The 13319-nt window shown below is 54.2% G+C and overlaps 1 protein-coding gene and 1 non-coding gene across 2 annotated transcripts; both read right to left on the reverse strand.

Moving 5' to 3' along the window:
- Window positions 1-42: 42 nt before the first annotated feature.
- Window positions 43-114, reverse strand: TRNAQ-UUG (transfer RNA glutamine (anticodon UUG)). The gene has a single exon. It is a non-coding gene; the product is annotated as a tRNA-Gln (tRNA).
- A 1109-nt stretch (window positions 115-1223) lies between these two features.
- LOC103644303 (G-type lectin S-receptor-like serine/threonine-protein kinase At1g34300) lies at window positions 1224-4923 on the reverse strand. Its single transcript, XM_008667509.4, has one exon. It carries the CDS (start codon window positions 4159-4161, stop codon window positions 1603-1605), a length of 2559 nt encoding a protein of 852 aa, XP_008665731.1. The 5' UTR covers window positions 4162-4923; the 3' UTR covers window positions 1224-1602.
- Window positions 4924-13319: the final 8396 nt, after the last annotated feature.

Below are 13319 nucleotides of genomic sequence, written 5' to 3' on the forward strand. Positions count from 1 at the left end.
ACAAGAATATGGATTTTTATTGAAGTCAAAAAAAAAAAGGAAAGGTCTCACCGGGATTCGAACCCAGGTCGCCAGATTCAAAGTCTGGAGTGCTAACCACTACACTATGAAACCATTTGTGTCATTTTTTAGGTTATGCTAATATATAAAGGCAGATGAAATCACCAAAAGCGACCCAATTTTTTTCTCCTAGTGTGCTCACTTTTAAATACACGCACAGCGGGCCTTTTCGGTTCCTCCTCGTGGCTAGAGCTGCCCCTCCATAGACGTCGTTCCAATCAGATCGTACCTTGAATTGGGCTCGATCTAAAACATAAGCATGTGTTTGGTTTCGAAACGACGTGGTTTTGGTCAGAGCTAACCTATTTTTTTGGGTTGGGTTGGACTCGTTCTTTATTTGGTCTCAGTGACAAATTGAATCTAGTTTCTTGTTTGATTACATGGTTAAAATGGGTTGGAGCTGCACCTCTTGTTTGTTTCGTGATAATGGATGAATGAATGATGAACTGAATATGATCACCTTCTTGATCATATTACCATACTCATGATGATATCTTCAATTCAATAAAATGACAGCATTCGAAATAAATGAAACTGGTATTATTTTAATATTTGAGAAATCCATAAGCAAAAGATATATATAAATTAAAGCCATTATTAACCAAGTCATAATTTTTTAGTGATGATGTCTCACTGTTACATTTCAGTTATAATTTAAGGAATATCCCAATAACATTAAAATGCATTTCAGTGAATTTGTAACATTTGTGATGACTAGCAGACTTGTCTAGCCGATGACGAGCACTAACCTTATCGTTGCAAACCGCATCAACCCACTAACCAAATACACACTAACAACATATAAGGGGATAAACGAGACCCAGCACGGATGGCTTTGTTTAATTAATGTGTTGCAACCTTGCAGCTGCCGCCTGGCTGCCATTGCAGGGATGGCGGCTTCGCGCAAAGATGTAGCAGGCCTTTGTCTCACGACGGATGCATCATGCATGGCTTCATCCATGGGATGGGCCCCTCGCATTGAACCGCATTTTAGAAGCTGACGGAGATGCTTCGCTGAAAGATCCTGCCCGTGTTCCAGAACAGAGAAGAATTCCAGCAGTGTGGTGAGTGGTGACCGACCCGTGCGATGCGACCGACCGACGAGAAACACAGGAGACTCGCAGCAGTTCTTCTCTAGAAAAAAACAAAACAAAGAGAAAAAGTGAGACCTCCAACAGTATGCGGTAGCTCAGTATTATGAAATTATGATGCAATTACATATCGCCTGTGTGAGCTGCCGGGGGAACAAAACAAACAAACCACTAGCCTGCAAATCCATGCTACAGTTTGTCGTCTCGTTTCGGTGATTTTGTACAGATTGCAATGCCCAATACCAAACTCGGTCCAATTTTGATGCTTACAATTACATATTGCCAACCAGAATGTTAGGAGCAAATTCAGCGTAGCCCTACCGTAATCGCTCTACAATCTGTAGTAAACCTGGAATGGACGACAGAAGCAGGCATTCTGCCTGAGTGCGTGTATCCAGATGATGATCTCTGCCATGGATGGATGAGGATGACGATGACGCAGACGCACATTTTACATCGTCATGTACGGCTGCGGCGACAGCAGCTGCCGCGTCACCCGGTCACGGTTCCTAGCCGACTCGGAGCGTCCCAACGCCATCTCCTGCTCTAGGTTCGGCGACGTCGAGGGCGCGACCGGGGGCGCCGCCGACGAGGCGACTGTCGAGACCATGCTGGAGTTGCCGCCGCTGGCCGTGGTGGTGCTAAAAAAGCTGTCCGACGACTTCGGGGGCGGAGGCCTCTCGAGCTCCATAACCCCATCCAGCATCTGCACCACCTTCCCCATGGACGGGCGCTGCCCCGGCTGCTCCTGGATGCACCAGAAGCTCACCTGCAGCGCGCGCTCCACCTGCGCCATGTCGAGGTCCTCTGCGGGGAGCCTCCTGTCGATGATGCCGGCGAGGTTGCCCCTCTCGTACTCCTCGTACGCCCACACCGAGAACTTCTTCCCGCGCGTCTCCTCCGACACGTCGAAGTTGCGTCGCCCGCTGACGGTCTCCAGCAGCACCATCCCGTAGCTGTACACGTCGGACTTGGCCGTTATGGGCAGGTTGGCGAGCCACTCCGGCGCCAGGTAGCCCCTGGTGCCGCGCACGCTGGTGAGCGTCCGGTGGCGGTGGTCCTTGGGGTTGACCAGCTTGGCCAGCCCGAAGTCGGAGACCTTGGCGTTGAAGTGCTCGTCCAGGAGGATGTTCTCGGGCTTGATGTCGCAGTGCACGATGCAGTCGCGGCACTCCTCGTGCAGGTACGTGATGCCGCGCGCCGTGCCCACGGCCACGGCGAACCGCGTCGGCCACGGCATCTTCCCGCCCGGCGGCGCGTCGCCGAACAGGAACGCGTCCAGCGATCCGTTCTTCATGAACTCGTACACCAGCAGCCGGTGCCGGCCCTCGGAGCAGAAGCCGATGAGGCGGACCAGGTTGAGGTGGTGGGTGCTGCTGATGGTGGCCACCTCCATCCGGAACTGCTTCTCCCCCTGCTCGATCCCTTCCAGCTGCTTCACCGCCACCACCGTCCGGTTCGCCAGCACGCCGCGGTACACCGCGCCGAACCCGCCGGCGCCCAGCTTCTCCTTGAACCCCTTGGTGGAGCGCTGCAGCTCGCGGTACGAGAACTGCACGGGCGCGCCCGACGCGTACTCCAGCAGCGCGTACTGCGCCGACGCCGGGCCGTACTTGGGGCTGTGCCGGCACAGGAACCACCAGAGCGCCCACTCGCAGAGCACCAGCGCGGACACCACACCCAGGACCACGACCGCCACGACCCAGGCGCGGAAGCCGGAGCCGCCGGCCGAGGGCGCCGCCGCGCTGCCCGGGGCCGGGTTGGGCAGCGGCGGGGAGCAGACCTTGACGAAAGACGTGCTGGGCAGCGCGGCCGACTGGTAGCCGCTGACGAAGCTGGACACCTTGAGGAAGCAGAGGCCCGAGCCGTCGGAGAGCGCTGTGGACGCGACGCAGGAGCCGCCGGAGAGGCAGTTGAGGCGGCAGGCGGTGATGCCGACGAAGAACTGCTCCGTGGTGATCTCCGGCGGGTAGGTGAGGAACTGCGTGTTGTCGAGCTCGAGCATGGTGGAGTTGCCGGGGCAGCTGGCGAGCTCGAGCTTGCGCGTGCAGCCGGCGCGCGGCTTGGAAGGGTCGGAGAGCTGGAAGTTGAGCGACGGGCAGCCGCAGACCGGCGACGTGCCGTTGTAGCTGCACACGCCCATGCTGCCGCAGTAGCCGAACACCTGGCACTGGTCCGCCACGGCCGACCACTCCTCCGTGGCGGCGTTGCTGCCCCGGGCGGCGCTGTAGGCGCGGAAGTTGCCGTCCGCGTCGAGGCGCACGAAGCGCATCATGTCCCCGCTCTCGCCGTAGTTGCTGCTGTAGGCGACGACGGCGGGGGAGGTGAGGGTGCCGTCGGTGAGGGAGACGATGCCGTTGGTCTGCATCGTGAGCGTGGGCGCGGTGAGCGTCTTGTTCCCCGTGAAGGAGGTGTTGTAGCCCCTGTTGAAGTAGGTGACGGTGGAGCCGGCGCCGGTCCAGCGGAGCGTGAGGTTGCCCGTGGCCCTGTCGACGGAGAAGGCGTAGGACCCGGAGGTGAGGTTCATGCCCGAGGTGAAGTTCTGCGACATGACCACCGTGTCCGTGGGGTGGTCGAACGACTGCCACAGCGCGGCGCCGGTCTTGTCCTTGAGCACGAGGTTGCCGGTCTCCTGGACGGCCGCGGCGGACACGTTCTGGCCCCCCGTGTTGGAGGACCAGAGCACGGCCCCGGATCCGTTGACGAGCTGGAGGTCGCCGTTGGACGAGAGGCGGAACGAGCTCCCCGAGTCAACGGCGGCGCCGTTGCCCGCGGACCAGACGGGCACGCCGCCGGCGTAGGTGATGGCGGCGACGAAGAGCGACGGGGAGGACGCGGACGCCGTGAAGCCGAGCGAGAAGGTGCTGTTGGGCGACGTCCACGTCGCCGAGTTGCCCGGCGAGAGGGTCGACCCCAGCGGCATGTCCGCGCCGCGGGACAGCAGCGGGAGGAGGAAGAGGCAGCAGCCGAGGGCCGCAAGGCCCCCGGAGCTTCGCCGCAAAGGGCGCATCTTTTTGCCTTCCCGGCGGTTCGGGGGCGGCCGCCTCCTCTGGTCCCTTCAACCCTTTATTTTTCTCCGATGGCGATGGGCGATGGCCGATGGCAGACGCAGAGGCAGCTGGCTAGCAGATCAAACCTAAGCTCCCCGCTCTCACATGTGGCATGGCGTCTTCTCTTGTCCTCTGCGATTGGTAAGGTTATTTCGCAATGGAGCGCGTGGATCTGGTATTGGCACGAGGAGGAAGGACTAGGTGGGAGCGGGGGGAATTGGATTGGACCGCCCGGGCTGGTAGTGGTAGTGGTAGAACAGAACAGCGGAGGAGAGCGAGACCTGGACCGGGAGAGGCAGAAGCAGAAGCAAGTTGTACTAGACTAGAAGTGAGGCTCCTCTCCTCCCCATAGATGGATGATGCATGGAGCTTGGGAAAAAAGTCCAAGCGTAGAAACAACGGAGGAACGGCACTATTGTCGGGTCAAAATGTGAAATCAAACCGCTCGTTGTCGACAGCGTTGGCAGGCCATGCTTTCTCAATTTTTACTACTCGGGATGGCTCATTTTATGGTTGACTTGACTGCGGCAGCTTCCAACGAGCTCAGGCTCAGGAGGAAGAGGAAGAACTTTCCAGTTTTCATCTTCTGACGAAAATTCCTCAGGACAGGAGACGATAATGCTCTCTGTTCCGGACCAGGTATGTCATGCCGCGTGGTACGGTCCAAACCGGAAATACGTGCACATGTGAAGTTGGTGTATATATTATACATATGTTAATTAAATCACCATTGGCCATCTTAATTTAATGTCTCCAGATACATTTTGCAATGAACACATTCCACCGTTCACTACTTTGGCTGTGTTTGGAGAGTGTTCCTGTAAAACATACACAGAGCAATTATAGACATTAGGTCTGAGATAAATACGATTTAATATAAGATGTGCACTTCTCGTAGCGGCACGGCGATGGTAGTAGTGCTGTAGGCGTATCATGAATGGAGCGAGCAATCGCCGCCGTCCAAGGCAGGCATCAACGGTCCTGATGATGGGAATGGGGTGGATGGTGCCTTGGTGTGGGTGGGCTTGACTTGACCGGGTTCTAGGGCAGGCTGGATGGGTGCGTGTGTGGTGGGTGGGTGGGTGAGTCTACGGGTCAACATGGACGGCTTAAAATAGATTGATTGATTGATAGACGCTCATCCTCATCTGATGCCTTGCTTGGTTTTTTTTCTTTTCTTTTCTTTTTCCTGCTCACATTATTAGAGCTCAGCACTTCCTTTTTGTATTCGCTGCATTGCACGCCGCTATTGTTTTTCTGCTTGCAGGTTGACTTGGAGCAGCAGTTGGGTTCACATGTCGATACCCCTGACGTTAATTAATTAATTGTTAGAATAATCACGAGATCCATGACGGGTTGATGGGCTTGCGTGCATTTGGATGGACGTTGGAAAACAACATCAGTTTTATAGTTATTCTTTCACTTTATTTTGTAAATATTTGGGTGTTTTTACAACCACGGAGTTTAACATTCGCTTCTTGGAAGTTGCTCCCCACGCACATTAGTCTAGATAATCGAAAAAAAAATTACCTAGTTTTTACTCCGTACTATAGGCTACAGCCGCTCATGCATTACAATTCAGGGGAACAAAAACTTGTCATCACTCTCTCTCTCTCTCTCACACACACACACACCATTGAACCAAAACACACAGAAATCTAACTACACATCTATAAATAGATCCCCATCCATGCTGCTGGCAATCTACATCACCAACACCTCACGTCCATGTTGTGTCATACATTTTTTTATTTGCTCTTGATCGTCTCTTTTTCATTGAAGTTGAGCCCAAAAACATAGCCAATATGTAGCGCAGAATACCACTTGCATAAAAATTTACATTGAAGCATTATCTAAGACCATACCATCTCTACTCAACCAAATTGCCCAGCATACACAACTGAAACCGCTAAAAAATCAACCCTCTCATTTTTTTTCAACCAAATCACTGAGCCAAGAACTAATTTGAACCAAACTTTGCATAATAACAATTCAATTACAAAGAAAGAAGAGATGTCCAATAGTTTTTTTACTAAAAAAAGAACAATTTACATTATTCTTCCAATTACACATTACAAGGCCATCCTTAGTAAACGTAACTCCAAGACAAAAGTACCACATGAAGATCTTGATCTTCATCTGCATTTTAATCTTCCATATGTTCTTATTCATGACTACAATGCTACTATCCAACAAGTTATTGTACATAGGACTGGGCATTCGGTTAATCGAAGTTTTTCGATTTGATTTTTGGTTTTTTTGAAGTTCAGTTTTTTTATAATGCCAACCGAAATTATGTATAGAAAAAAAGACTGGACATCGGCTTAACCACACCGTTCGATTCGGTTTTCGATTTAGCGAAAAAACCGAGCTTTAAAAACAAGTAAACTTCCATGCAATAAACGAACAAATATTGCAACATATGCAACTACCACTCGAAGTCTCAACCACTCGCTCCACAAGACCTCACTTGCAGTGAACTGGGCAGTAGGGATAAAAACGGACGAACACGGACGAAAAAACTCCTCTCCTGTTTTCGTATCTGTATTTCATCATCGAAAATGGGATCAAGACCGGAATAGTCGGGAATAGAAACGGGAGAGGGATAGATGGAATTGCGAAAACAAACGAAAACGGAAATACTAACAAAAACTCATAATTTAATACAAACAGAAATGATATTGATGTTTGACTAGCGATTGAATAGCATGACAATAAAATAAAACAAATAGATACAGAGAGGCAACATTCTTTTATTGTTTGGTTACTAATGGTGTACATTTAGCTACATCTGACGTTGTTTAAGACTTTAGACCACTTGTCATTGAAAAGAGCCGATGGTTATAATGTCAACTTGTGCTATAATTTGTCACCTAAAGACACGGGTCTTTAGTTTATATACTAATACATATTAGACCTGTCCCATATTTATCAAATACAAAATAAATACAGGTTCAATCCGGATAAAAACGGAATCCCACAAAAATGGACGAAATAAACCCTATCTCGTTTCCGTCCTGTTTCCATATTTTTCCGAAAATACGAAAATAATCATGTCAAATGTAGAAAGTGGTACGAGTAGGGGGACGGGATTTTATCCGTCCGTTTTTAACAGGCAACGTGCTGGCTTTTGATGTTTCAACTAGGCGGTAGCCGACCAACTCATCAAGTCAACAACTGGGCCTAAGCGGGACCACAGGAGCTGGAACCCGTGTGGAGGTGAGCTCGTGACTGTGATTCAGCTTCACCGCATGAACTCTGGGTAGTGGGGTGGTATGATTAGGGCTCAAAACGAGACGAGCTAAGCTTGGCTCAACCATTTCACGAGTTGAGGAGACAAGCTCGAGGCTCAATCATTTCATAGAGCAGAGGCTCAATCATTTCATAGAGCAGAGACACAACTTCTGTTCTAGTAGATAAATTACAACGTCAATAGAAAAATGTTAATAAGTACCTTGCCCTGCCTCTAAAATCAGCGACGAAAACTAAATCGAGAGACCAACAGTCCATAATATGTGTATCAAATAACCAGCTTGAGTCCGAAAGATAGAGAAAATAAGGTTACCAGAATATCCAACTAACTCTAATAACAAAGATTGTACAGAAATTACCTTCAAATGATTAACAACCATTTTGAGATTATTTTTATATCATGAAACTGGAACATGTTATCACTCGCCGGTTCTTCCTACCATGGCTGCATCATTTGCTCTAAAGAAAATAGTGGTTGCAAGAGAGGATGTTAAACCATCCTACAAGGCATATGACGATTTGTCGCATATCAATATGTATGACGACACACTAACTTTACACCAATATATGCACAAGTACCACGTTGCTGCTAGGCTGGATGGAACTATCTTACCAACGAAAAGATGTGATGTACTAAGAAAAGAGCCCATCTTGTGTTGTATCCACCATAGCCTCCAACAACTACATCAACTTGACACAGAAAAAAACGGATATTATGTACATCAGTAAGGAAAACTAAGAAAGAAAATGACAAAAATCCACCTAAACATTAGGGGTGAGGTTTCCGTTAGAATCACGTTTAGGGTTTAGGGTTCTTCTCACGTAATTACTCTCTCACCTCTCTGTAATGGGTCAGGCCTAGTTAACTCAAGCCTATTAATACAACACTCATCCCTAAGACAGGGTTAGGCCCACATTGTATAGAGATAGGTTTATTTTTTCTCACCCACATCCCTCCCAGCCATCGGGCCCCAGACGCTGTACATGGCATGATATTTCTATAAACTACGTGACAAAACTCTTCGCTGAAGCTTCTGAGTCGACGAAAGCGATGCTTTGGAACCAAATTTTTGTGTTCCTGCTGAAAACCATTGCACGTCGTCGCTAGATGGTTGTGCTGTTTCTATTCAACGTGGAAGCCCCCCCCCCCCCCCCCCCCCCACGCACGACGTCAGATCTGTTGCGGCGGCGGCTAGTGGACGCCACGCCGCGCATGACGACGAGTGGCGCTCCAGCCCCCGTACTCCGGCGGTTCGAATCTCGGTCGCAGCTCATGCCCCTCCCTCCTCTTTTTGTCACTGTAGTGAGGCGAATCTTGCTCGTTTGTGTCAGCCCGGTAACGATGGCAGCGTAAGCGGACGAGGGACAATTGTGCCCCTGCTGTTGCTCCTGAGGTACCTACCACTACCAGATGTGTCGAGGTTCCCCTTCCCGCCTCCTCTGCCTTGGATGCGTTCACATAATTTGTGTGAAAATTTGTGTTATGGAAAACATTATATGTACTAGTATCATTGTACGACATGATTGTAACCTTCTATTGCTTTGGGGTAATTGTCTTTCACTCAAATTATGGGTTTCTATTTGCGTCAGTATGGTTTATGTGATTTTGGGCATCAAATTATTTGTGAATATATTATTATCCATTTTTCAACATGAGTTGAATAAAATACAGATAAAAGCTACCAGATTTTTTTATTTTTTTAACTAGGTCGGGAAATTCGGTAAAAACAGTGAAATTCGGTGAGAAAATGTGAAATTCAAACTTTCAATCTGAAAACACAAACCATTCGAGAAATGTGAAATTCAGTTATTTCCGGTTTTTGGAAACAGACGCAATTCGGGCAATTCGGGTCAAAACGGGATGGGTAATGGTGAGCCCTACACAGAGGGGTATGCATGTAATTACAACAGGACTAGCCCCCAAAACCCTAACGAGGTTCTAACACTTTAGATTAGAGAATTGGATAAATACTGTCGGGGACCATAATTAGGGGTACCCTCAAGACGCCTAATTCTCAGCTGGTAACCCCCATCAGCATAAAGCTGCAAAGGCCTGATGGGCACGATTAAGTCAGGGATCAGTCCACACGAGTGACTCGATCGCGCTTCACCCGAGCCTAGCCTCGGCCGAAGGCAGGCGACCTCGAGAGACTTCCGTCTCGCCCGAGGCCCCCCTTTTTATGGCGGACACATCACCGGCTTGCCCAAGGCCTTGGCTTCGCTCAGAAGCAACCTTGACTAAATCACCACACCGACTGACCAAATTGCAGGGGCATTTAACGCAAAGGTGGCCTGACACCTCTATCCTGACACGCGCCCCCGGCAGAACCGAGGTGACCGCCGTCACTCCACCGCTCCACTGGCCAGTCTGACAGAAGGACAGCGCCGCCTGCGCCACTCCGACTGCAGTGCCACTCGACAGAGTGAGTCTGACAGGCAATTAGGCCTTGCCAAAGGCGCCACGGCGAACTCCGCTCCGCCCGACCCCAGGGCTCGGACTCGGGCTAAGACCCGGAAGACGGCGAACTCCGCTCCGCCCGACCCCAGGGCTCGGACTCGGGCTAAGACCCGGAAGACGGCGAACTCCGCTCCGCCCGACCCCAGGGCTCGGACTCGGGCTAAGACCCGGAAGACGGCGAACTCCGCTCCGCCCGACCCCAGGGCTCGGACTCGGGCTAAGACCCGGAAGACGGCGAACTCCGCTCCGCCCGACCCCAGGGCTCGGACTCGGGCTAAGACCCGGAAGACGGCGAACTCCGCTCCGCCCGACCCCAGGGCTCGGACTCAGGCTAAGACCCGGAAGACGACGAAACTCCGCCTCGCCCGACCCCAGGGCTCGGACTCCGCCCTGGCCTCGGCCGGACGACTTCCGCCTCGCCCGACCCCCTGGCTCGGGCTCGGCCACGGCAACTGAAGGCAAGACTCAACCTCGGCTTCGGAGGAAACCCCACGTCGCCCTGCCTAGAGCACAGACCGCCACGTCAACAGGAAACGTCATCATCGCCCTACCCCGAATCGACTCGGGTCACGGAGAACAAGACCGACGTCTCGTCCGGCCAGCTCCGCCAGAGGGGCAATGATGGCGCTCCACGAGCTCTATGACGACGGCGGCCCCCAGCTCTCTTACGGCAGCAGGACAACGTCAGCAGGGACTCGACCGCTCCAACAGCTGTCCCTCCATCAGGCTCCGCCGCACCACCGATAGCCACGACATCACGCCAGCAGGATGCCCAGATCTCTCCGGCTGCCACATCGGCATGTACCTAGGGCACTAGCTCTCCCTCCGCTAGACACGTAGCACTCTGCTACATCCCCATTGTACACCTGGGTCCTCTCCTTACGACTATAAAAGGAAGGACCAGGGCCTTCTCAGAGAAGGTTGGCCGCGCGGGACCGAGGACGGGACAGGCGCTCTCTTGGGGCCGCTCGCTTCCCTCACCCGCGTGGACGCTTGTAACCCCCCTACTGCAAGCGCACCTGACCTGGGCGCGGGACGAACACGAAGGCCGCGGGACTTCCACCTCTCTCACGCTCGGCTCCGGCCGCCTCGCCTCTCCCCCCTCCGCGCTCGCCCACGCGCTCGACCCATCTGGGCTGGGGCACGCAGCACACTCACTCGTCGGCTTAGGGACCCCCCTGTCTCGAAACGCCGACAGTTGGCGCGCCAGGTAGGGGTCTGCTGCGTGCTGACGAATAGCTCCCCGTCAAGCTCCAGATGGGCAGTCTCCAGCAACCTCTCCGGCCCGGGACGGTGCTTCGTTTCGGGGCTCTCGAGTTCATGTCCTTCGACGGCAGCTACGACATGATACTTCTTCCACCGCCGTGCGACCACGACAATGGCGGCCGACAACCCGCCCGCCGGCGGCGGAATCGACGACGTCTTCCCCGCATGGTGGAAGAGCTATATTCGGGCTCGCTCCGTTCCCTCCCCCGCCAACGGAGGAGGAGGCGGGGCCGTCAAGGCCAGACGGGAGGCCACGCTTCGCCGGCCGTCGAGCGAATCGACGCCCCCGACGCCCCGACGGAAGGCACGCCGGACATCGACCTCGCGTTCAAGACGGAGGCAAGCGCCGTCCCCCCGCGGCACGATGACCCCGAGCAAGAAGACGACGCCGGCGCGCTCGCGGAAAGCCTGCAGGACGTCGCCCTCGAACCAGAGATGACGGCGCAACCAGTCCCCGATGTGACTACGTCGCTCCTCGTCGACCAAAAGGTAACGACTAACTCCCATCTTGCGTCATTTCGACTCGGCCTCCACCCGCCAAACGACCTCGATTTGGCGGGCGCTCTCATTGAGGCGAGTGCAACCCCACTGAGGTTCTGTATGCGATCGCCTTGGGACCGACTGACGGACGTCTCGACCTACGGGCCCTCTGGGTCCGAGGAAGATGACGATCCCAGCATCGGTTGGGATTTCTCCGGACTTGGCAACCCCAGTGCCGTGCGGGACTTCATGGCCGCATGTGACTACTGTCTGTCCGACTGTTCCGATGCAAGCCGCAGCCTTGGCGACGAGAGCTGCGGCCCAAGCCGCGAATGTTTCCACATCGAGCTAGGGAATCCCACCGAAGGCAACCATCTTGGCATGCCGGAGGATGGTGATCTCCCTAGGCCGGTGCCTCGCGCCGACATCCCACAGGAGCTAGCTGTGGTCCCCGCTCCGGCGGGGGGTTACGACCCACAACTCGAGCGAGTCCGCGAGGCGCAGGCCAGGCTCAACGAGGGAACAGGAGCACTTGAGCCGATCCGTCGGGACGTCGGACAGGCATGGGTGGGCCAACCCCTGGCCGGAGAAATACGTCATCTGCCCCAAGGTCTCCAGCACCGCGTCGCCAACGACGTCAGGATCAGGCCGCCGCCCGCATCCAGCGGGGTCGGTCAGAACCTGGCAACCGCAGCAATGCTCATCCGCGCGATGCCGGAGCCGTCAACCACCGAGGGTCGGCGGATCCAGGGAGAACTCAAGAATCTCCTGGAAGGCGCCGCGGCCCGGCGGGCCGAGAGCACTGCATCCCGAAGGCAAGGATATCCCTCGGAACCTCATGCCGCGACTTCCCGATTCATGCGGGAAGCCTCGGTCTACACCGGGCGCACGCGCAACACCGCGCCTGCGACCCCGGGCCACCTCGGCAACGAGCACCATCGACGCGACCGTCGGGCTCACCTCGACGAAAGGGTGCGCCGAGGCTATCACCCCAGGCGTGGGGGACGTTACGACAGCGGGGAGGATCGGAGTCCTTCGCCCGAACCACCCGGTCCGCAGGCTTTCAGTCGGGCCATCCGACGGGCGCCATTCCCGACCCGGTTCCGACCCCCGACTACTATCGTAAAGTACTCGGGGAAACGAGACCGGAGCTGTGGCTCGCGGACTACCGCCTTGCCTGCCAACTGGGTGGAACGGACGACGACAACCTCATCATCCGCAACCTCCCCCTGTTCCTCTCCGACACTGCCCGTGCCTGGTTGGAGCACCTGCCTCCGGGGCAGATTTCCAACTGGGGCGACTTGGTCCAAGCCTTCGCTGGCAATTTCCAGGGCACATACGTGCGCCCCGGGAATTCCTGGGACCTTCGAAGCTGCTGGCAACAGCCGGGGGAGTCGCTCCGGGACTACATCCGGCGATTCTCGAAGCAGCGCACCGAGCTGCCCAACATCACCGACTCGGATGTCATCGGCGCGTTCCTCGCCGGCACCACTTGCCGCGACCTGGTGAGCAAGCTGGGTCGCAAAACCCCCACCAGGGCGAGCGAGCTGATGGACATCGCCACCAAGTTCGCCTCCGGCCAGGAGGCGGTCGAGGCTATCTTCCGAAAGGACAAGCAGCCCCAGGGCCGCCCGTCGGAAGAAGCTCCCGAGACGTCTGCTC

This window comes from Zea mays, chromosome 1 (assembly GCF_902167145.1).
Source record: "Zea mays cultivar B73 chromosome 1, Zm-B73-REFERENCE-NAM-5.0, whole genome shotgun sequence".
NCBI classification, from domain to species: Eukaryota; Viridiplantae; Streptophyta; class Magnoliopsida; order Poales; family Poaceae; genus Zea; species Zea mays.

Excerpts from the sequence above, each read along its gene's own strand:
- LOC103644303 (XM_008667509.4), bottom strand. The coding sequence starts at position 4,161 with ATGCGCCCTTTGCGGCGAAGCTCCGGGGGCCTTGCGGCCCTCGGCTGC.